This window comes from Hypomesus nipponensis, chromosome 27, assembly GCF_054491055.1.
Source record: "Hypomesus nipponensis isolate SF chromosome 27, ASM5449105v1, whole genome shotgun sequence".
In the NCBI taxonomy this organism is placed as follows: Eukaryota; Metazoa; Chordata; class Actinopteri; order Osmeriformes; family Osmeridae; genus Hypomesus; species Hypomesus nipponensis.
This window is the reverse complement of record NC_140387.1, coordinates 3,967,806-3,992,229: the sequence shown is the minus strand read 5'-3', so window position 1 is coordinate 3,992,229 and position 24,424 is coordinate 3,967,806. Positions and strand designations below refer to the sequence as shown.

The following is a 24,424-nucleotide window of genomic DNA, read 5'->3' as shown; positions in this document are numbered from 1 at the left end:
TCCCTGTCTGTCTCTCTCTCTCTGCAGAAGCATGCACAAACTCACACAGCTGGAGCGACTGGATCTGGGGAGCAACGAGTTCACTGAAGTGGTGAGTCTCAATAAGCTGGCTGGTTGGCTGGCTGGCTGGCTGGCTGACTTTCCAGCAACCCTACATTTGCCCCATTCACTCCTGACTGGATCCCAAACCGACTGACTTATCTGTTTGGGAAATGAACCGAATGTGTCATGGTTCAATAAACGGTCGATCTGTTGGCAGCTGGATGTGTAGCGATTCCGACTTGCTTACAATGGTGTTGACCCCTCCTTCTCCCCAGCCTGAGGTGTTGGAGCAGCTCACAGGGATCAAGGAGCTGTGGATGGATGGGAACCGACTCACCTTTCTACCTGGGGTACGTATGCAAACACCCTGACCTCTGACCTCTAGAACAGTCTTACCTGGGGTACGTATGCAAACACCCTAACCTCTAGAACAGTCTTCCTCCACCTCAGTACTCATCCTCTCAGGCGCCTTGGACTCTGGCGGTACAGTGAAACAGTGACGGATGAAAGCAGTCAAGCATCATCCCTTGTCTCCTTTCCGTCAAAATAGCCAGTTTGTTGTTTTGGAAATGGGTCACAATTACAGCATCAGAGTGCTGCTGTTAGCGTTTCAACAGCTGCAAGGACAGGTCAGTCTGGTCCTCCTGTGAGGATTAGGATTAAAGCCAAACACAATGACAGAAAACATCCCCCGAAACAGATTCTGGAAACTTCCACGCGCTTCGCCGCGTAGCCTCTTCGCGGGTACTACATGACGTATTCCTCCGACACAGCACACGGCGCGGCGATGCCTGCGAGTCACACAAACTCCCAAATCACACCGAACGCCCAGTGTGTCTTGTCTTAGTGCCTGTGGGAGTCAGTGCGTGGGGACGGGGACGGGGACGGGGGGGGGTTGTGAGGCGGCTGGACTGAGTATCCTGCTGTGGCCCTTGAGCGTACCGCTGCCTCTGGGTTCATCAGCGCGGAGGGTCGGTGAGCCTCTCACAACCAGCCATCGGTGCTCCGGAATACTCGAGTTGGTTGGAACATTCCGGCAACCCTCCCTTCTGTTTTGGTTTATCGTCCAGATTTGAAGAGTTTGACGACAGCCTCGTCGTCAGTTGAACTATAAATGGATACTGTGAAATGATCTCAGAAAGCAGACATGGATTTGGGGGATTCTGTCTTAATCGTCTGCATTTTATCCACGAGCCAAGTGGCCCAGGATGAAAGAAGGCTTGTGTTTCATATTGTTGTGTATGTGTGTGTGTGTGCTCAGATGCTGGGGACTCTGAAGCAGCTGGCTTACCTTGACGTGTCCAAGAACAACCTGGAGATGGTGGACGAGCAGATCGCTGGCTGTGAGAACCTGCAAGACCTGCTGCTGTCCAACAACGCTCTCACACAGCTGCCTGGCTCCATAGGTACACACACACACACACACACACACACACACACACACACACAGAGCTGCCTGGCTCCATAGGTACACACACACACACAGACACACACACACACACAGAGCTGCCTGGCTCCATAGGTACACACACACACACACACACACACAGCTGCCTGGCTCCATAGGTACACACACACACACACACACACACAGACACACACACACACAGACACACACACACACACACACAGACACACACACACACACAGAGCTGCCTGGCTCCATAGGTACACACACACACACACACACACACACACACACACACACAGACACACACACACACAGACACACACACACACACACACAGACACACACACACACACACACACACACACAGACACACACACACACACAGACACACACACACACACACACAGACACACACACACACAGACACAGACACACACACACACACAGAGCTGCCTGGCTCCATAGGTACACACACACACACACACACACACACACACACACAGACACACACACACACACACAGACACACACACACACAGACACACACACACACACACACACACAGACACACACACACACACACAGACACACACACACACAGACACACACACACACACACACACACAGAGCTGCCTGGCTCCATAGGTACACACACACACACACATAGCTGCCTGGCTCCATAGGTACACACGCACACACACATAGCTGCCTGGCTCCTTAGGTACACACACACACACACACACATAGCTGCCTGGCTCCATAGGTACACACACACACACACACACAGCTTCCTGGCTCCATAGGTACACACACACACACACACACACACACACACACACACACACACACACACACACACAGCTGCCTGGCTCCATAGGTACACACACACACACACACACAGCTGTCTGTCTCCATAGGTGAGCGTCCCTCGTTGCAGCGTACTGAACACACACAGCTGCTTTGTGGACCTAGCTACTGGTCATATGTGTCTAATGAATAGGCTGGATGCTCTCTGGAAGAGAAAGGAACATTGGCTGTAATAGAATATAATAGAATCTCATTATGGCGCAAATGACTCATCTAGACTGTGGTTAATGAGAGAGGAAAGGGTTCCAGACGCTAGCCAGAATAAATGACGGGTACTATTTTATCTCTTTATTTATTTATTGTGTTCATGTCAATGTTGTGAAGTGAGTCACTTTGCTAAATAGTTGTTTTGTGAATATTTTCATCTGGCCACATCTATTGGATCCTTTCAGTTTGTGATACAACATGTTTTGTTTGCAGAGGCAAGATGGCCTTGCCGAATTCAGCCAGCTATTATTTGAGCACCTATCAATAGACGTAAACCAATTAGGCTACCGTATTAATAGGGGTATTATTCTTATGCATTACTGAAATGGATATGCCTCTCTTTGTAATCCTTTGCGTAAAGCAATCAATACTTATTCTGGGGTTGTGCTCCAATATCTTCTCTTTGTCTCTCTTACTCCTTCTGGCTCTCTTTATCTCTCTATCGCTCTCTCTCTCTCTCTCTCTCTCTCTCTCTCTCTCTCTCTCTCTCTCTCTCTCTCTCTCTCTCTCTCTCTCTCTCTATTCATCTCACTCTCAGGCTCCCTGAAGAAGCTAACTGCTCTGAAGGTGGACGAGAACCAGCTTATATACCTCCCAGACTCCATTGGCGGGTGAGTGTTCGAAACCGTCTCGCCTCTCGCAGCGACCGCGGATACGAAAACGCCACCAGGCCAGGACTCATATCCACTCGAGCTGGACCAATGGGATTCCGGTTCTTACCTGTGCCTGTTCAAAGTGATGTCTTAGATTGACAGCCAGTGAGCTCCCTCCTCGTTCAAGCCAGCGTTCTGCACCATGTCGACCCTGGTCTCGTATTAGGACCCACGGGTGCCGCGAGGGGTTCTGGGGTCCCCTGGCTGATTTGTACCCCGGGGGCCCCCGAGCCTCGAATCACACAGGGAAAGTATGGGGTCCTGCTGGGGCCCCATGACCCTGAGAATCTTCCTCATTTCCAGAAGCTGGAAAAAGGGGCAAAGGCTCAACCTGGCGTTTGCCTTAAAGCTGATCGTTCGTGCTAAAAGCCACACCGAAATATCAAATATTCAACATGGGGTTCAATTAGATTTCGAATGGATAGATGTTGCTCACGTTTGCCAATTATTTTGCGATTTGCAAAACATTGCCAATTATACCTTATGCTAGGATGTGTTTCTTAGACTGGGATTATGACTGGTTACTGGGCCGGATTATGAGAATGTGATTTGCGAGTAGTATGGTTTAATCCCTGTCAAAGGTTGATGGTTAAGCATACTGATTCAAATGTATATAATCCTTTATTTCACTATTTTGGCTCCCAAACCCTTCTTTTGAGGTTGTCCAGAGGTCGCCTTGTAAGCCGAGTTCAGATCTCTCAACTGTGACTACGCAGAAACGATTCTTTTCAGGGAATCACTTCAATCCAGTGATTTAAGCAGGTCTGCGTGTGTTTCTCACAATTCCCAGCGCGGGTTTTCGTCTTCATTCAGCAGAAAGCTTCCTCTCGCTGTTTGTTTCCACAGCCTGAAGTCAGTCTCATAAAGCTTTTAGGAGCCTTCAGTGCTCATCGCGACCGAACGTTATACTGCCACTCGTTAAGACATCACGACTTCACATCTCAGCTTGGGGAAAAAAATACCAGATCAGTCCAGAGTAGTTTTCTTTTCATTGGGTTATTCAGGACAGCAAGCCCCTCTTATTGAAATTTGTTCCAATATTTTCGTTTTGGTCTCATAGCTGTCTATCAATAAAGGTCATCTCTGTCCAGACTGTTTCATTTTGACCAGTTTCCCCGTCCCCAAACACTATATGCCCTCCAGCCAATGAGCACGGTCCGTGCTCACACACACACCTTCATCATTTAGAAGGCCTTTTTATTTATTTTTTCTCTGTTGGAGATTAATGTTTGAATAACACCACCAGATATATTTATAGTATGCTAGCTTGCATATTTGCGAGCCCGACTTGGACGCAACGTAACGAGAAACAGATTTTGGTTGTCGTGGATATGGAGTGGTGCGTTCCTGTAACGTAGATCCACCCTTCCGTAGAAAGGTCTGTACTCGGGTGCAAAGTCTGTAGTGACAGAGAGTTTTTTTTTGAGAAATAGGCAACTACCTATTTTTTTGAATAGGTAGTTGCCCTCTGAACTGTTCATCCACACATCAGAAAAGCAGTTTTTCAGACACCTTACTTTAAGTACATAAAACGAGCCTTTTATTTGTACTCATAAAACGCTTGTTTGAAACAGTCCAAGGTTAAGGTTCATTTGCTGCTCATAATGACAGTGCCTCGCATCTGGTTTCCCCTCCCTCCTTTCCCTCCCCTTCTCCTCTCCCTCCCTCCCCTTCTCCTCTCCCTCCCTCCCTCCCCTTCTCCTCTCCCTCCCTCCCCTTCTCCTCTCCCTCCCTCCCCTTCTCCTCTCCCTCCCTCCCTCCCCTTCTCCTCTCCCTCCCTCCCCTTCTCCTCTCCCTCCCTCCCCTCTCCATCCTCTCCCTCCCTCCCCTTCTCCTCTCCCTCCCTCCCTCCCTCCCTCCCCTTCTCTCCCTCCCTCCCTCCCTCCTCTCCCTCTCTCCCTCCCTCCCCTTCTCCTCTCCCTCCCTCCTCCTCTCGTCGCTCCCCAGGCTGGCAGCGCTGGATGAGTTGGACTGCAGCTTCAACGAGATCGAGGCCCTGCCCCCCTCCATCGGCCAGTGTGTCAGCCTGCGCACCTTCGCCGCCGACCACAACTTCCTGGCTCAGCTGCCGTCCGAGGTGCGAGCGTCCCTCTGTCTGTCTGTCTGTCAGCACTGCACGTGGACATGTTTGTGCACGCGTGATGAGCGATGACATGCCATCATGTTGTGGGTGTGGAGGGGTGGGTGGTTGTGTGACGTGTGTGTGTGTGTGTGTGTGTGTGTGTGAGAGAGCCTTCCTCCTACTGTCCTGACCCCCCTGCCCTTGGTCTCTCCCCCACACAGATGGGCAACTGGAAACACGCCACTGTGCTGTTCCTCCACTCCAACAAGCTGGAGTCTCTGCCGGAGGAGATGGGAGACATGCAGAAGCTCAAGGTCATCAACCTCAGCGACAACAAGTGAGTCCGGCCTCCCCCTCTCCTCCCTGCCTCCTCCCCCTCTCCTCCCTGCCTCCTCCCCCTCTCCTCCCTGCCTCCTCCCCCTCTCCTCCCTGCCTCCTCCCCCTCTCCTCCCTGCCTCCCCCTCTCCTCCCTGCCTCCTCCCCCTCTCCTCCCTGCCTCCTCCCCCTCTCCTCCCTGCCTCTTCCCCCGGCCTCCCCCTCTCTGCCTCTTCCCCCGGCCTCCCCCTCTCCTCCCGGCCTCCCCCTCTCCTCCCGGCCTCCCCCTCTCCTCCCTGCCTCCTCCCCCGGCCACCTCCCTGCCTCCTCCCCCGTCTCTTAGCCAGCACTCAGACCCACAGTCTGCCTCCCCCACAGTCTGCCTCCCCCACAGTCTGCCTCCCCCACAGTCTGCCTCCCCCACAGTCTGCCTCCCCCACAGTCTGCCTCCCCCACAGTCTGCCTCCCCCACAGTCTGCCTCTCCCACAGTCTGCCTCCCCCACAGTCTGCCTCCCCCACAGTCTGCCTCCCCCACAGTCTGCCTCCCCCACAGTCTGCTTCCCCCACAGTCTGCCTCTCCCACAGTCTGCCTCCCCCACAGTCTGCCTCCCCCACAGTCTGCCTCCCCCACAGTCTGCCTCCCCCACAGTCTGCCTCTCCCACAGTCTGCTCTGCAACTTGAACTCAGCCCTCCATGTGAAACTCGAATCTGGGAGATAACCTGACCTAAATCGAAGGAAGTGGATGACCCCCCCCCCCCCTCCCCGCCGCCGCATGGTAGATGAGGAACACGGTCGCAGCACGCGAACAAGGAAGTCGGGTTTCAAATCCTCACGGCTCGTTAATTACTCGTTTCTGTCGGGTTCCGTGAACTGGAGGCCTGTTTTTATACTCGGTTAGAAAATGGCGTCAGGCTGGTCTGTGTTGTCGAGGCCGTGCTAATGTTACCGCATGGCACCCTGCAAAACATGCTCATCCAGCTTATTGGAAGTGGCAACAGAAATGTAGCTCCTCGACTAAAGTGGATTATACCAAGTCTGTGGGGGGGGGGGAGGGAAAAAAAAACCCTGTCAACAATGGTTGAAAGAATGTTTAGTGCGTTCCCCACCTTGCAGACACACAGACATGAGCACGGGCAGTCTGAAACCGACAAAGTAAGTGAAGGCCTGAAAAAGTCCCTGTTATAAGCTCCCATTTCACTGGGCAGCCCTGAGATGGCCTCGTTTTCTTTCCGTCTTTTGTATTTTTATATATATAATATGTAGTTTAGTAGTTTTTTTTGTGCATTTTTTATGCTTTATTGGACAGTTTGTAAGCCAGTGTAATTCAGCAGCTTATCACCTCACAGTGAAGGGGAGAGAGGTGTTTATTACCTTTAGAAACACACGCTCCTTCTACATTCTCCCTTGGCAAACCTGTTGACGCAACAGGATTTTTGGTGTTTCTCCTCTGTGTCGCCGAATCTGTGTCTCTCTCTCTCCCTGTCTCTCTCTCCCTGTCTCTCTCTCCCTGTCTCTCTCTCCCTGTCTCTCTCTCCCTGTCTCTCCCTGTCTCTCTCTCCCTGTCTCTCTCTCCCTGTCTCTCTCTCCCTGTCTCTCTCTCCCTGTCTCTCCCTGTCTCTCTCTCTGTGTATCTAACCCTAACCCATCACACTGACCAGTGTCCTCCTTTCCTCCCCCTCTTCAGGCTGAGAAACCTGCCCTACAGCTTCACCAAGCTGAGCCAGATGACCGCTATGTGGCTGTCGGAGAACCAGGTGAGGCCCTCTCAACGGACACCGTGTCCCCCAGGCGCCCTCTCCCTCCTCGGGGCGGCCAGGTCACGTTGGTGGGGCCGGGCCTGGAGGAGGAGGAGGAGGAGGGAGGTGTATGAGCTTGAGTCCTGGCGTGCTGTCTCCCAGCTGGGACAAAGGGAGGTGTGATCGAGTGTGTGTCTAAGAGGGGGTGTGGCTGGGTCACTGTTGACTGCACCCATGGGGGAGATAGATGGAGGATAAGACAGTGCAATATCACTCCACTCCATCAGAGTGGTAATATTTAGACCCTCCCTTTCAATGTAATTTAGTTTTTTTGTTGATTCGAAGATCACAAGCGCCATAACAAAACCCCTTTGATTGCTTCACCCACTGTTATCCTTACTGACCCCACACACAATAGCTGTCATTGTGCAGATACTGAATGGTGGTTCTTTTCCCCATTTCTTTACTATTATTTTTTTCTCCTTCACTTTCATTGTCGGGGTGAGAACAGTCCGATTTTCTTTGTTGTACGACACCGCCAAGCGTACACTAATCTCATCGGGAGAGAGCCCAACCTCGGAAAAACGCCGCTTAAACGCAATCAAATGCCTTTGTGTTGTTTACCCACACACACCATATGGCCCTGCAGGCTGCTTATGCCACACAACTGCACAGTAGACTTATAGGTTACCTGACAACCAAGGAGCCTCAGGTTGAGACAGCTTGGTGTTCATTGAGAGAGAAGGTTTTTTTTTTTTTCTTAAGAACATGGGCTGCTGTCATCATTTGACTTCCTGGCAGTAGCTTCCGGACACACTGAGAGACGCTCTCCTTATAGTCACACCAGGTCACTGTTTTTTTTTTTTTTTTTTTTTTTTTTCGACTTCGACTTTTCGACCTCCAAGCGTCTGTATGCAAACACTCTTGTTCTCCCCCTGTGTGGAGTGATGAGGAGTGGGTGGAGAGGGAGACGGAGGCAGCCTTTTTATGAAGCGTTATCTTTGCTCTGGGAACACACACACACACACACCGTGTGTAGGGATCGACTGAAACGGAATACACTGGAGACAACCAGGCCGAAACAGGCTGAATTAAATGTATATATGTAAGGCCTTCAGGCTTCACCCTGATGACTGATACGCAATACTCTCGTCAGGCTTGAAGCCCTTCAGCTGTCTCAACCCAGAGGTTGACTGCGTTTGTTTCGAAATTAAATAAAAATGTCACACAGGTCGAGCATAGTGTCAATAATCACCGTTTACAATGGTATTAGTTCTAGGGGGTATTCCAGAAAGCAGGTTATGTGACATACCCGGGTAGGTTAACTCCCCAGCTGACACCCAGCGTTGTAGCAACGTTGCCAGGAGGTTGCTGCAACATTGTGAATCAGCTGGTGGGTTAACTTACCTCGTTGTGTTGCATCGCCTGCCTTCTGGAATACCCCCCAGAGCTTCCTGTCAGGCGCGAGTGTGGTGGTGTGGTGGAGCAAGGGAGTCAGGTGGCTGAACGGTGAGGGAATCGGGCTAGTAATCTGAAGGTTGCCAGATCGATTCCCGGCCGTGCCAAAATGACGTTGTGTCCTTGGGACACACTTCACCCTACTTGGGGGGGGGGAACATCCCTGTACTTACTGTAAGTCACTCTGGGTAAGATCGTCTGCTAAATGACTAAATGTAAATGTAAGGTAAATGGTGTACAAAGCGAGAGTCATGTCTCACCTGTCTTCGTCACCGGTCTGTCTTCGTCCCCAGTCCAAGCCCCTCATCCCCCTCCAGAAGGATGAGGACCAGGAGACCCACAAGACGGTCCTCACCAACTACATGTTCCCCCAGCAGACCCGGACGGAGGAGTGTGAGTACCAACACTTCGGTCCGCCAACGCTGAGTCAAACGCCGCCCCCCCCAAATCGCCGTCCGAATCGGAGGGGGCGCCTTTGCCCTGTCGGTTTCGTCCGAGCGGGTCAATCAAATGTGCTGGAACTCTCCAGGCTTCTTAGGAACTTCTCAGGAACTCTTTCTCCAGGCTTCTTAGGAACTTCTCAGGGCTCTCTCTCCAGGCTTGGCCATCGTGAGGGCACGATGCCAGGAGGGAAAAGTATCAGGCAGCACGTCCCAGCTGTCTGGGCGGGCATGTTGTTTTTCCTCTCGACTCCGTGTCCCTATTCCCCAGACTCCCATAAAGTCATCTCTACAGCGGCTGCTCTTTAACAACCTTCCTTTTATCTTGTTTCGCAGTAAAGGCGTTTTTTTTTTTTTTTTTTTTTTGGAGCCAGAACCCAAGATGGGTTCCTTGGAAGTATTCTGTGTCCCCGGAACCTTATCTTAGGCGCAGGGGCGGGGGGGGAGTCGAAACTGTAGCCTTTGTCTCTCCGCGGAGCACCTGTCAGGCCACCCAGGTGTAGTGTTCCACCCCCTCTGCTAGCTCGCCCAAGCTCTGCGACCCACACTGGGGGAGAACGGAGGGGTTCCTCAGCGCGCGCGCGTGTGTGTGTGTGTAAGAAACTGTCTCGTAGGCCCTGAGACATTTCCGCGGTGCCGTGCTTGTAGTCCCGCTGGAGGTGGTCACCGGGCCTGCCTGTGTGTGTGTGTGTGACGCTGGGTGAGAACGTGTCGCTGTGCCCTCCTTCCTCAGACATCCCCAACTCGGACAGCGAGAGCTTCAACCCCTCTCTCTGGGAGGAGCAGCGCAAGCAGCGGGCGCAGGTGGCCTTCGAGTGTGACGAGGACAAGGACGAGAGGGAGACGCCTCCGAGGGTCAGTACTGGGCCACACACACACACACATACATACATGAATACACTCACGTGTACACACACACACCTATACAGTACATGAATACACTCACACACCTATACACAACATGAATACACTCACACACATATACACAACATGAATACACTCACACACATATACACAACATGAATACACTCACACACATATACACAACATGAATACACTCATACATGTGTACACAGTCATAAGCACACACACACACACACGTCCTGAATGGGTGACCTCAGTTGTCCGTGTTATTGATTATAGCATGGATGGCCCGATGCAAATGAGGGAAGATTTCATCAAGAGGATGTGTTCTTCCAGAGGGCAGGTCTAATGATGAGGAGGATGTGTTCTTCCAGAGGGCAGGTCTAATGATGAGGAGGATGTGTTCTTCCAGAGGGGCAGGTCTAATGATGAGGAGGATGTGTTCTTCCAGAGGGCAGGTCTAATGATGAGGAGGATGTGTTCTTCCAGAGGGCAGGTCTAATGATGAGGAGGATGTGTTCTTCCAGAGGGGCAGGTCTAATGATGAGGAGGATGTGTTCTTCCAGAGGGCAGGTCTAATGATGAGGAGGATGTGTTCTTCCAGAGGGCAGGTCTAATGATGAGGAGGATGTGTTCTTCCAGAGGGCAGGTCTAATGATGAGTGGGGATGTGTTCTGTAACACGCTCCTCCCCTCCTCCCACAAGTCTTCATCAGCCGTATAAAACACTGCCGCTTGGGCCGGCACATTCTCTAGGTTAACGCGAGTACTGAACATAAGCGACGTATCAAAAATCCCTAATGTCCTTTGATGAAGCATCAGGTCTGGCTCCCACCAAGTGCATCACCAAGCCTCCAGAGCACAGCCCCCCTCCCCCACCCACCAGTTACATTTCCTGAAGAAGATGTGCTGTCCTCCCCTGTTGACGTGCTGAAGGATGGGTCTACATGTTACTTCCTGCACCAAATGGCCATTAACGCCGTCTGGGGTCTGGTTCAGGACCAGAGACTGCCTGGAGCCCGCTCTCGCAATGCTTTTTTCCACCCATCGCGGCGTCTCTCGTGTCCCACTGGCACAATATGGCCGTCTGGCGCGGAGGAGCGGGGGGGGGGGGAGGGAGTCTGGAGAGACACGCCCCCTCTCATGCTGTCTCACTGACTGACTGTCTGCCACTTCCTCTGCCAGGCTGGCCTAACACCACCCCACCCCCACACACACACACATACCCCCACACACACCCTCCACCCCTTCCTGTCTACCTTGAGCCAAGAAACCCGCGTGGCATCACTGATTTTTAATTGGTTGTGTTTGTGTGTGTGTGTTCCAGGAGGGCAACCTGAAGCGCTACCCGACGCCGTATCCCGACGAGCTGAAGAGCATGGTGAAGACGGCCCAGTCCGTGGCCCACCGCCTCAAGGAGGACGAGTCGAGCGACGAGTCGGGGAGAGACGCCAGGACCAGCGAGCGGAAGCACGTGGGCGTGCAGGACGTGGGCGTCAAGGTTACCACCACCCCCCCCCACACACACACACACACACACACATCCTAGTTCACACACACAGAGAGAGATACACCCCCACCGTCCAAATCAACCTCGTTCTGCTCAGTTGATACACAGAAGCACTACAGCGTTGACTGTGTCGACGGCGTTGCACAATGAGTAAACCGCTCAACCGGTATCGTTTATTGCTCTTTTATTAGGCATCTCATAACTGGGTGTTTGCTCGGGAGGGACAGGGACATAGCATGATAAAACAGCAGTTTTGCCTTCCCTGATGGCTGTCGTCTGGAACGAAAGCAAACTCAGCTTGACGATGTTTCTTCCTGTGTGTGTGTGTGTGTGTGTGTGTGCGCTCGTCGGTCAGGTGATCGAGGGTCCCTGTGCCAACGGCAAAGCCGTGGAGATGGAGCCCAAGGCGCCCATCTACGTGGAGGACTCCACAGCGCCGCTCTCCAGGGACACCTCGGAGTCCTTCAACTCCCAGAAGACCTCGCTGCAGAGCTCGGACAACACCAGGACCATGATGAACCACGAGGACACCCTCGAGGTACCTCACGTCCAGGGGGGACGTTCTGGAATCATCCGGGGGGGTGGGGGGGGGGGACGCCAGACGCGAACGGGCGTGGACAGTCACTCATTCACATGAATCACGTTGATTTGTTCGCATACGCCCCCTACAGAACCGCACCGAGAACCAACCTCGACCCTCATTCAATTGCTCGACACTTGTCTGACTCTCTCTCTCTCTCTCTGTCTCTCTCTCTCTCTCTCTCTCTCTCTCTCTGACTCTGACTCTCTCTGACTCTGACTCTGACTCTCTCTCTCTCTGTCTCTCTCTGACTCTGACTCTCTCTCTCTCTGACTCTCTCTCTCTCTCTCTCTGACTCTGACTCTCTCTCTCTCTGACTCTTTCTCTCTCTCTGACTCTCTCTCTCTGACTCTCTCTCTGACTCTCTCTCTCTGGTCTCCAACGCCGCAGGACTCGGACGAGCTGTCGTCGGAGGAGGACGAGATGAAGGTGGCGGAGATGAGGCCCCCGCTGATCGAGATCTCCATCAACCAGCCCAAAGTGGTGGCCCTAAGTAAGGACAAAAAAGGTACCCCTCAATCCAGCCCCCACGCTCTGAGAACAGGCTCGTCAGGCGGGGGGAGGGGGGGGCAGTAACTCTCTGCTGGCCAGGCGAACAGCAGGGAAGGACAGACGAGACCTGTTCCAAAGGCCCGGGTCAAAAAGGGGGTCGAATGAGCAGCCCGGTTTGATGCCGGCGTTGCGGGCTCTCCCTAACGGAGGTTTTTTTTCCCCCCTCCCCTCTCGGCAGACGATGGGAAAGACGCCGACTCGTTGCTGGACGACACGGTCGCCAACAGCAACCAGAACAACAGCAACTGCTCGTCGCCGTCGCGCATGTCCGACTCTGTGTCCCTGACGACCGACAGCAGCCAGGATAACTCCCTCTGCACCCCGGAGAGGGAGACCAAGATGCCCTTCATCCCCAAGACCAGGTAGTGAGACTGCGACGCTCCCCTCTCCTCCTCCGCCCCTCCTTTTCCCTCCACTCCCCTCCCTTCTTTTCCCCCTCCCCTCGTCCTTCCTGCCCCTTTTTGCCCTTCCTCCTCCCCTCATCCTCCTCCTTCCTCTCCTCCCCCTCCCCTCTTCCTTCCTCTCCTCCTCCCCTCTTCCTCCTCCGCTCCTCCTTCCCTCCTCCTTCCCTCCCCTGCTGTTGGGCTCTTTGTCAGCACCTCGGGGAAGGATTTAGGTATCTGAATAACGCTAAATAAAACATGAAACCTCGAAGTCAAAGGGACACGTCTGTTTGGCTGTGACTATGCACACTTGACTCTTTAAACCTCTCCCTTTTATCCCGACTGTGTCCCTGCTCTAACCCTCTCCTCCTCCTCCTCCTCCCCTGTGCGTCTCAAGACAGGAGGACGAGAACATGAACCAGAGGAGGGAGACGGCTCCCCTGCTCCAGAACGGCAACGGCTCCGACACGTCCCTGCAGGCCCTGCTGAAGAGCCAGCAGCAGGGCTACGACAAGCCCGAGCAGCCCGGGGACTTCCAGCTGTCCACGGAGGAGCGGCTGGCCCTCATCCAGAAGGACCTGAGCAACGGCGACGCCTACACCAAGTGGGACCAGATCAACATGAACGTGGCCAGGCCGCCGCCGCCCGACAACATGGTCCGGCCGGACGCGCCCGAGAACGGGCCGCCCTCCGTGGATAACGCGGGCCGCCGGGAAAACGGCAACCAGCCGGGCGAGCGCCTGAACGGGCGGGGGGGCGGGGCGTCGGCGGGGGTGACGGCGACCAGCGACATGTCGCTGTCCCGCAGCACCGAGGAGCTGTCCCCGGAGAAGAGGTGTGTCCCTCCCCCGGCGACGGTGGCTAAGTCCCAGAGCATCGCCAACATGGAGGGCGGCGGCGGCATGAAGCTGTACGGCGTGGAGGCCGACGGCGGCGGCTGCTACGAGCCGGGGCCCGCTGCGGCCAGGATGGCGGGCTCCGGGCCCCAGGGCCAGAGCATCGTCCGGAGCAAATCGGCCTCGCTACTCAACGACCAGACCCTCCAGGTGTACCCCGGCTCCTCTGCCTCGTCCTCTGACCTGCTCTCCGGCTCCTCCAAGCCCCCGGCCAGCACCAGCAGGTACCCCGTCCCCTCCAGCATGGCCATGGGCCTCCCCCCTCCCCAGTACAACGTCCAGTACACCAGCAGCGCCGTGCCCAAAGACGCTCTCTGGAACCAGAGGACCTCCGTCCCTCCTCCAGACCACCAGGCCTACCTCCCTCCTCCCCAGCACTCCCTGGCCAACACCAACTACTCCAACCGCAACCAGGCGCCCCCGTACCCCCACCCGCCTCCCCAGCCCAGGGGCCCCGCGGTGGGGCCCCCGGGAGCCAAGCTTCCCGGGGAGACGTGGGCCAAGGAGCGCCTGCTGCCCTCCGGCGGGCAGGCGCGGAGCAGCACCCTGCAGAGGCAGAGCAGCAACTCGTCCACCGTCTCCATGGGGGACCCGCGGCGCGCGCAGGCGGGCGAGGGCGAGTACATGACCTACAGGGACATCCACACCCTGGGCAGGGGCCCCCTGGCCATGGCCCAGGCCATGCAGAGGCCTCTGTCGGCCCGCACGTACAGCATCGACGGCCCCACGTGCGCCCGGCCACACACCCTCGCCAGGCCCCTGCCCCACGAGCTGCCCGAGAGGACCATGTCGGTCAGCGACTTCAACTACCAGCACGTCAGCCCCAGCAAGAGGCCCCACGCCCGGGTCAAGTCGGAGCACTGTCTGCTCGACGGGCCCGGGGGCAGGGTTCCCACTGACTGGAGGGACCAGGTGATGCGACACATCGAGGCCAAGAAGATGGAGAAGGTAAGAGTATTCGCGCGGGCGTTGAGGTTAACGGCGTCTCGATGGCGTCGTCGGTAGTCATAGTTGGATGGGGAGGGTCCTCTCAAGCATCGTTTGAAGGTCACGAGAAGGTGCCAGTTGCTAAGCGCAGTAATCCAGCCTGTTAGTCCGTACGGTGTATGTCGTTTTCTTGTGTGTGTGTGCTTGTCTTTTTTTATATACAAGACGTCTGATATAAAACATCTAATAATGTCACCGAAGGGGACCTTGCAGTAACCACCTGACCTCATCATCACAACATCCTCTCCCATTCATAAGCTGCAGTTACGTGGTGGGGGGGGGGGGGGTGAGTTGGGTGGGAGAGAAGGCCAGTGTGGGGGCCTGAGCCTGGGTGAGTCACGGCTGGCTCTGGGCTGGAGTCTGGCTGGACTGGAGTCTGGCTGGACTGGAGTCTGGCTGGTCTGGAGTCTGGCTGGAGTCTGGCTGGAGTCTGGCTGGAGTCTGGCTGGAGTCTGGCTGGAGTCTGGCTGGAGTCTGGCTGGAGTCTGGCTGGAGTCTGGCTGGTCTGGAGTCTGTGTGGGAGGTCGTGTCCAGGCTCCCGGAGCATGTCTAACCTCCAAAGTGCTCGAGAAAGAGCCGGCCATAAAGATGGCTTTGAAATTATCGGAAGAATCGCATTACACTATCGTTGGACTCCCGCCCACTCCCCCCCCCCCCCCCCCTCCTCCATCCCTCCTGAATAGAATAATAAAGCTTGGATGTCAAAATGTTCAGTTCCATTAATACAGTAACAACAAACTGCATGTCTTACTTGACTGTTTTTCCCCCCTGCCGAGTGCACAGCGACGTGTCATGCAAGCCATCCGGACACACCTTCCTTCCTGTCATCTTCAGCATGTTTTATGTTGTTATGTCTGCCATGCAAAGCCGGCTGTTACTAATTCAACCTCTCACGAGGCCAGCGTCATCATTCACTCACTGCATGTCGGCGCATTGCTCATGCGCCTCACGTTATTGTCGACGTTGATTTGTTTCTTTTGTTGAATTCACCGCTCACGGAGGCGCGAGGTGAGCTGCATGGTCCCTAAAGTGTGTGTGTGTGTGTGGGGCCCGGTCCCCTTGTCCCCTCCCCTGTGTTCAGAACGCGCTGTCACGGTCCCATAACTCCCATTTGGCCCCGCTGAGCTGCTCTCCGTACGCCAGCTCTAGAGAGGCCCTGCATGCCAGCCAAGGTTCTCTGCTCTTTAGCTGCTCTGGAGACGCCAGCAGGCCCTACGGAGCCAGAGGCTTCTGCGTGAGTACCTCCATCCAACAAACCCCCGCCCCTCCAACCCCCCCCCCCCCCCCCTTCCACTGGAGCTCGCTGCGACGAGCAAACCCCTGCTCCCTGCTCTGCCCCTGCCCAGATAAGGCTCTCTCCTCTGCCTGTCTGCCCTGCTAACCTGCCTGCCTGCCTCCCTACCTAACCCTGCCCTGCTTGTGTCTGTGTGGTGGTGGTGGTGATGGTGGTGGTGGTGGGGGGTTTTGATTGGTTGTCTGGACCCAGTAGGAGGAGACCTAGTGGGTGATTGGACCCCGAGTGCATGCTGTGTGGGACGGAGTGATTACTTCACAGGGTGAGGGGGAAAGGGGGATGTGAGTCCGACAGGGCTGTTTGTGCGTGACGCAGTCGGGCTTGTTTAAGGAAGGGGGAGGGTGGGGGGGGGGGGGGGGGCGGCGTCTTTTGTCTTTGCACCCATGAAGAAGACAGGCTTAGCATAACTCGTGTCCCTTGCTCGGAAGCGGGGGGACGGAGCCTGAAGGAGAGCCAGCTCGTTAGGCGACGACTGAAGCTTCCGAGGAAGAGCTCATTCATGTGTCGACGCCGCCGTGGCTCCGAATCCTCGTTAGCCAAGTGCAAAGTAGATCAAATGTTCTTTGATGGTTTTGGAACCTTTTTTGTTTCAGTTTTTTTTTTTTTTTTTTTTTCATCGAATTCCGTTTTTAGTTCAGTTTTTCCTTTCCTACGTTGTCAACAGGCTGCAAACAGACGTGCTAATAAAAGGCTCAGCCGACTCGAGTGCTCACCGGTATGTCACCTTGTGTGGTGCGATTGATTGATGTAGGCCTAAGCACCTCTCAGCCTCTAGTAACCATACCAGTCCCTCCAGTCTGTCATGAGGATAGCAGCAGCACGTCGAGCAGCACTAAACACTCGGCTCTGTGACTCATCCCCCCCCTCCTGCCCCCCCCCCCCTTGCCTCCACTCCAATCAGAACGCAGCGTGTGCAGCTGTGCGATTCTAGCCCCGACTCCGGTGATTAGTATGTGCTTTAGCGCTCTTAAATCGCGGGCGATTCTCTCCCCTCTGACGGGCACCTCGAGTCATCTGTTGCCTCTTCCCTGCTCTCGGTTCGTGCATCTCGTCACTTCAGAATCCACTCCATAACCTCTCGCTCTGTGCGCGGAGATGACAGAGGGTGCTGTCCAAGGTAAGTGTCAGGGAGGTTTGGGAGATACAGTAGTGTAGTGTTGATTGGGTGGTAGGAACAGTGCAGGTGGTGTGCTGTGCGTGAGTGTGTGTGATTGCAGCCATGAACGTGGTTCGGAACAAATCTAATTTCCTGTGTGAGCTTGGGGGGGGGGCGGGGGGGGGCTATTTCAACACTACAATCCAGTGCGCTCCAACCCAGCCCTCGCACGACGGATTTTCTAACGAGACTCGAGGAATCATCCGTCGGTCTTAATGACCTAATTGTCTGAGGCGCTAATGATTCTCCCCGGACGAACAGCGTCTCCCCGAGTCACACGTCTTACAGATGAAGACAAGGTGTTAACGATGCTCTCTCTCCCCCCCCCCGCCCCCCCCCCGCCCCCACCCAGGATGACGGCTTCGCTCCCCAAGGCCAGCAGAGCTACACCATGGACCGAAAAGTAAGTCGTGTGTTTACATCCATCTAGATCTGGGCTGCGTCTCGGGTGACGGCTGCTGCCGGGTCGTTCCTGCCCTGGGTTTTGGTTTTCATGGCAGGGGCACAATTCCATGTGTGACATCAACGATGCGGTATACGTTATACCTGCTTTATAAATGGATCCACCGAGGACACTTTAGTGAGTTGTAAGAAGAACAACAACAAACAAAAAAACATTGCCGGACAAATCGGGCCGTGAGGAGATTTAATTCCAGCTGAGCGTTTTATAAACAATGTCCCGAGATCCCACTCGGCTCGATTGCTCTGGTCTAACTCGAGTTGCCCTCCGTCCCCCCATTCAGGCAGACGAGACGAGAGCAGATATGAGCTGTAAGTAGAGCATGGCCCAGCCAGGTCCTGGATGGAGATATTGACCCAGTACATCACATCCTCTCCAGCAGTGATTAATTAGTTCTAATTAATGAGAATTGCCTTGAAAGAGATTACTGTTAAGGGCCCCCTGTTCCCATGGGCCCTCCGCCTCGAGCAGGCCCTGAGTCCTCCGGCTGGGAATCCAAACGGACTCCTCTGCCGGTATAAATAGCTTGGCTTTTTGGCTATCTGAAGGCTGAGTGGTACAGTCAAAGGCTTCGTGTCTCTGCGCACCCCGCGGTGCAAACTCCGACATACCTCCGGTCAAATGCCACACACACACACACACACACTGCAAATGACACTTCCCGGGAAAAAAATCGCGAAGGATTCGGAATGAGGAGAACTGCAAGGTGTGGAGGTGTGTGCACTCGTTGAGTTGGTGAGGGGGGCGGGGAGGGGGGGCCGGGGGAGGGGACATCAACGCCGCCACGATGGTTGAATGGTTTTGTTTGGGGAGTTTTATCTCCTGGCCTTCTGCAGTTGTGTAGGAGGTGTCCAAGGCCCTTCTCCCTGAGCAGGTCGTCAAGTGGGATCGGAGAAAATGCAGCGAGATAGGCGGAAAGGAAAGAAGGGGGAGCTGCAACCAGTGAAACCAAACACTGAGCACAGGGTTGGAATGAGGGTCTTATTCCATGCTGACCCCTGCAGGATGGCTCTGGTACTGAACCTCACGACGGCACTACACAGGAAGCCTGAGGAAATTGAAGGAATTTAGGTCAATCAGCTAGAGAATTTCTTCAAAGGCTTCTTTAGTCTGCAAAGAGAGTCTCCTGGCCTGTGTTATGGTGGGTGAGTACACCACCGTACATCAGTGTCTATCTCAAATGACTTCTCAGCACCGTGAAGAAAACGTCAATGTATCTTCCTGGAGATTTGAGCTGTAGTGCCCACTCTTTGCTGAAGTCATGCTGAACCAGAATGGGCCGGTTCTGGCCTGTTGTGCTTGAATGAGTCAGGTTGCTGTTGGGAGAGAATGAAGGCCTCCGTCTGTCCTCGTATAGCCAGTCTGTGTACCCAGCAGAGACACCGGTCCTCCCAGTGTGTGTGTGTGTGTGTGTGTGTGTGTGTCTCTCCTAACAGGACCCGCCAATAACCTTGAGATCTAATAAACATCATCGAATTACCTGCGCGAACTTCATCCCGGCTTCGACCGAGCCAAACGATTTTCGTGGTGACTTTGCGGCTGCAGGCCGTTGAGTCAGTAGACCGGATTGGTCCGCTCCCGGCTGCCGTAAAAACAAATCAAAACAGATGACCTCATTGGTGATGAATGCGCTGCCTGTGCATTAGTTCCATCTTAGAAGGAGGAATGCGGAGGCTTGAATGGGGAATCCGTCCTGTGGGTTGGTAATTGCGTTATTGATTTTTCGTTATGATTGGGGGGGGGTGGTACCATGTACCATGGGGAAGGATTACCATGGCCTCCTGATGCAGGAATGTATCCGTGTGTCGATCAGCTAAGTTGATCAGGATGTTGGGATGTCCATCCCGCTGTGACATACATGCTCTGTGTGTGTGTGGGGGGGGGGGGGGGGGGAAGCTTGCCGGTTTGATTCCCGGCCGTGTCGAATGACGTTGTGTCCTTGGGCAAGGCACTTCACCCTACTTGCCTCAGGGGAGAATGTCCCTGTACTTACTGTAAGTCGTTCTGGATAAGCGCATCTGCTAATTGACTAAGTGTGTGTGTGTGTGTTTCAGGTGCCTTTGATGAACGGTCAGGTGCGAGCCCCCATGTCTGCGTCTCAGGCCCCCATGGCACGCCATCCCTCTAGGGAGCAGCTCATTGACTACCTGATGCTCAAGGTCTCCCAGCAGCCCGGAGGACCCCCGCGTCTCCCCCACGACATCCTGCAGCAGGAGGTACGGACCTTACGCATCCCGTTTACCTGCACTTTAGACCCCCAGCCAGCCCGCGGCAACGCGCCCCCCCCCCCCTCCATCTGACTGCATTTAAGGAAGGAAGGTCCAACAATGCCACTACATTACACTCTAAAAGGAGAAGTCCCTTGAAATAAATGTCATCATAGTCGCAAGTTTGGGGGGGGGGGGGGGTCAGATAAGAGTCTGAGGCGACAGAGGACTTCTGGATTGTTCCTCTTGATGAACCAGAACGGAGGGAAGAGAGGCCGGTTTGGTTCGGTCCTAAGTTCCTCACAGGGTTGAAGATTTGAAAATGTGCCGCCTGCTGTCGATGTGTGTCTGGGAGGTGACCTGATTTAAGCTCGGGCGGCTGAGCGGTTAGGGAATTGGGCTATTAGAAGGTTGCCGGTTTGATTCCCGGCCATGCGAAATGACGTTGTGTCTAAGGGAAAGGCAATTCACCTTAGTTGCCTCGGGGGGGAATGTCCCTGTACTTACTGTAAGTCGCTCTGGATAAAAGCGTCTACTAAATTACAATGTAAATGTAAGCTGTATGTCGGGGGGGGTGTTTTTCAGATGCGTGTCAAAGTGGAGAAGAATCCAGAACTGGGTTTCAGTATATCAGGGGGGGTCGGCGGGAGAGGAAACCCCTTCCGCCCCGACGACAACGTACGTAGACCGGCTCTCCGTTTGCTCATTCAACGGCGTAAAAATTCAGTTGAACTTTGAAACCCAAACCAAACTGATGTGAATGCAGTTTTCCCTCTCTCGTTCTCAGGGCATATTTGTGACGAGGGTCCAGCCAGAGGGCCCCGCTTCTAAGATCCTCCAGCCCGGAGACAAGATCATTCAGGTGAACCCCTCTGACACAGTCTCTCGGCGCCCCAGGTGACGCAGAGATCCATCCTGTCGCCTCTAACCCAGTGACTGTGCGCCGATCTCTGTGTTCAGATTACAGCGTCAATTTTCGATTAAAAACCTCAGACCGTCCATTTTTTTGGCGATTTAGCAGTTTTTCCGGGTGGCGCGTGTTTAAAAACCCCTTGTCTCTTCCGCAGGCAAACGGATACAACTTTGTGAACATCGATCACGGAAACGCCGTGTCCCTCCTGAAGACTTTCCCAAGCACTGTGGATATGATCATCGTCAGAGAGCTGGCCGCATAGAGCCCTTGCTCTTACCCCCCCACCCCCCTCCTTGCTGAGGGAAATGCACCACAAAAGAAAGCGGAGGACACCGAAAACGGAATGTTCCCCCCCCCCCACCTTATTTTTATACGCAGAAGTCTGGTCTATAAATAGATTTTTTAGGGGAACCAATGTACGTTGAAAAGACGTTTCTTGAGCTTTTGTTTATAATGGGGAAGAAACCACTGCATGAAGTGGACCTGGGCTGTCGGGGGAGGGGGGGGGGGGGAGGGGAGAGAGGAGGGGTGATATCTGGAAGCATGCGTTTTAGGGAGCAATCACTGTGGGGACAACCCCGTCATTTTTTTACAAAGACGCCGAAGACGTGATCCGCTCCGACACAAGCAGAGAAGCTGTGTTTTCTGTGAAGACGACCATCATTTTGTGTGTGTTTTTGTTTTTAAAAAGAATATTCTTCACCTTCATCGCCAAGTCCGGTCTTGTTTCTGTTGTAGAGCATGAACTGCAGCTGACCACTAGGGGGTGTTGCTCCCTCTGTACTGACATCTTGTTTGCCTTTCTTTTTGTAATCATGTCTCTCTTTTTTATATTTAAGATGCTGAAACCACTCATAAATTGTTTTTGGTGAGATGTAATCCGGGGGACAATGTTATGTGCTTTTCTTGTGTTAACGAATGTAGGACACGACAGCGCTTTTGGGATGAAGTTTGGAACTGGTGTTTTGCCTGGCTAGACTTTTTGGAAGGCGCTAAACGCGGTAGTCGGTTCGAGGGGTAGGTAGAGAGGAACTCATGGTCCACCTCACTGTCTCTGTGAACCTGCTGTCCACGGAATACGATATGGTACTGTTCTCAGTTAGCCTTCTGCAGGAGGGAACCTCCAGACACCAAGACGTCATTTTTACCTGAAGAGACCTGCGCCGTCGCCAACCCTGAACAAAAACCTTTCCCGACGTCACGTTGAGTTGCGGATGCTGTAATATGCCCTTGTGTATGTGATATGTCAGTTGGACTGGGATTACGGTGTGGAGCAGCACACCGGTGGGGAGAGGTGAATCTATCGTTGAGGAGTGCTAATGCCGCTAGGCTACTGCCCGGCCTCAACGAGCCTAACCAGGAGCGTGTGAGAGCAGGGGGAGGGATCGCGCTAGGTAACCAAAGCAGGTGGTGGAGAGAAGCTGCAGAGGGGAACTGTCAGAGCTAAATGGGAGATGCATCTTAGGCCTCGTTTGTCCTAAACCATAAGACAGCCATTGGAGACTAAAGGACTCGCATGAATTCAGTTTTAAAGGGTTTTTAATTTATATCCTTTAGTTTGTTCTTTTTTTGTGTGGTTTTTAAGGTGAGAAGCAACCACTGTTTGCCTTCCTGTATGAGGATACATCTTGACAAACATTTGACTACACTTGTCATTCTCTTTATGTTGAGGTAGTGTTCTGAACATGGACTTATTCTATGGTGAATAGGTTGATTGAGAAGGACGAAAACAAATTGTCAAGTGCCATAGACCTTGAACTGTTTGTAAAGGGGGTGAGGCTGCCCTTAGACCCAAGCAATATTCACTCATCTTCGCAACAAACTGTCAGAGCAAACACAAGTCATCAGTTTGATAGCAATAGTGAGCTGCGTTATTTTGATTCAGATTGACATCCAATTTGCATTTTTAAAGACATTTTAAAAAAATGATACAGGTTTACATGATTTTATATTGTGAAGAATCTTTTTTTAATAAAAAAAAAACTACATAGGAAATCACCCTGCATATCATTTTTAGCAAATAAATACAAGCCTGCAATGTAGTGTTGAAGGCCTGTCATGCCACACTAGGCTTCTGACTGGGTCGTTTTCGAAGCTGAATTGATTTCTGAGAAAATGAAAAGCCCAAATTGTGACATGTTTGGGCAGAATGATGAATTTAGACCAGCGTAGAACTATTTCCAGCAAAACTTCAAAAATAAATAAAAAAAAACAACAAAAAAAGGCCATTTGTCATTGAAGTGACAAACCCTAAATGCTTCGAATGCTTTGTGCGATCAGCTGATTATAGATGTATGTGTTGTTGCATGAAATCACCCAATGAATAGTCGACTCAGTGATGACTTATTCATTGAGACGTGTTTCCTATCAAGATGGAAATGATCAAATTCACATATTTAGATATTAGAGTCCTACAAATGTTTTGGCCCACTTGAAATATTTTTATGCGACCACTGAATTGTGAAATGATGTAAAGTATTTACCATAGATTGATTTTAATGAGGGGGGGGGGGGGGTTCAACAATGGGTCATGAATGTCATTCCTTCACAAATTTGTATGTATTCTACTGTACCTGTTTGTAATTCAATGTTTCATTTTGCAAACAGCTCTATTATACTCAGTGCATTGTTGAATCAGATGGAAAACACTGTGCAAGTGATGTTTGCCCTCTTCCTGGTGGTATAAATTCCCTTTTAAGATGACCCTCAAACTGAAAATGTCCTTTTTGTACTGTAGCTCCAGTGACACACTGAAGAGAGTGGAAGACATACGTGTCGCTTGGGTCACTTTGGTCTAATGAGCAAACAGGTTGACGGGTTCATGATGCGTTTCCCATGGACCATACAGTGCACCATATTCAGAGATTAAAACATTGTCATCATTTTTTTATGTGCTGCTTGTTTCTGGCGCTGTTGTTTTGCCTTTTTTCTTGTTGTTGCTGGGAATAGGAACAATCTGTTGACAGGTTTTGGGTCACTCATAATTTTTACATTTATGGCAAAGAGGTGGTATAGTCTGGTAGATTGATAGGTGTAGACAATCGGGGGAATCAAGTCAAATCTTTTTGCCATATTCAAGAACACATATTCACACTTTCATTGTTTTTATTTATTTAGCACAGTCTCCTGTGGATTTTAGACATTACTAATCAAATGTAAATACTTTTAAAGAGTAAAAAAGCTGAATTAATCATGGCATTAGTTACCTGTTTGTAAAACCAGCAATAAATTGCAATTCAGAGGCAGTCCTTTCAATGTATAGCTACCATTTTAAATGTTTCTCTGGAAACTGCTACAGTAAAATTATTGATATGCATTTATTCAACATTCCAGATTTTGTATATAATTATACTGTTTCTGAGGTAACCTGTGGAGAATAAGAAATAAACTAATGCTCTTTAAGAATTGCTGTGTCTCATTTAATAAAAT

At 52.6% G+C, this 24,424-nt stretch overlaps 1 protein-coding gene across 4 annotated transcripts in view; it reads left to right on the top strand.

Moving 5' to 3' along the window:
• Positions 1 to 24,400, top strand: part of erbin (erbb2 interacting protein) — a 52,545-nt gene extending 28,145 nt beyond the window's left edge. The window contains exons 8-27 of one of the 4 annotated variants that reach the window (XM_084693756.1): positions 28 to 91; positions 318 to 392; positions 1,304 to 1,448; positions 3,066 to 3,138; positions 5,128 to 5,257; positions 5,464 to 5,579; positions 7,245 to 7,314; positions 9,048 to 9,147; positions 9,928 to 10,049; positions 11,385 to 11,558; positions 11,923 to 12,105; positions 12,538 to 12,655; positions 12,878 to 13,061; positions 13,480 to 14,926; positions 16,047 to 16,199; positions 17,768 to 17,818; positions 19,930 to 20,091; positions 20,668 to 20,760; positions 20,870 to 20,944; positions 21,150 to 24,400. In XM_084693756.1, the coding sequence (XP_084549882.1) occupies positions 28 to 91; positions 318 to 392; positions 1,304 to 1,448; positions 3,066 to 3,138; positions 5,128 to 5,257; positions 5,464 to 5,579; positions 7,245 to 7,314; positions 9,048 to 9,147; positions 9,928 to 10,049; positions 11,385 to 11,558; positions 11,923 to 12,105; positions 12,538 to 12,655; positions 12,878 to 13,061; positions 13,480 to 14,926; positions 16,047 to 16,199; positions 17,768 to 17,818; positions 19,930 to 20,091; positions 20,668 to 20,760; positions 20,870 to 20,944; positions 21,150 to 21,257 (3,643 nt within the window). In that variant the 3' untranslated portion in view covers positions 21,258 to 24,400. Of the gene's footprint in view, positions 1 to 27; positions 92 to 317; positions 393 to 1,303; positions 1,449 to 3,065; positions 3,139 to 5,127; positions 5,258 to 5,463; positions 5,580 to 7,244; positions 7,315 to 9,047; positions 9,148 to 9,927; positions 10,050 to 11,384; positions 11,559 to 11,922; positions 12,106 to 12,537; positions 12,656 to 12,877; positions 13,062 to 13,479; positions 14,927 to 16,046; positions 16,200 to 17,767; positions 17,819 to 19,929; positions 20,092 to 20,667; positions 20,761 to 20,848; positions 20,945 to 21,149 lie in introns of all 4 variants that reach the window. The other 3 variants (XM_084693757.1, XM_084693758.1, XM_084693759.1) reach the window with 3 other exon arrangements.
• The last annotated feature ends 24 nt before the right edge of the window (positions 24,401 to 24,424 follow it).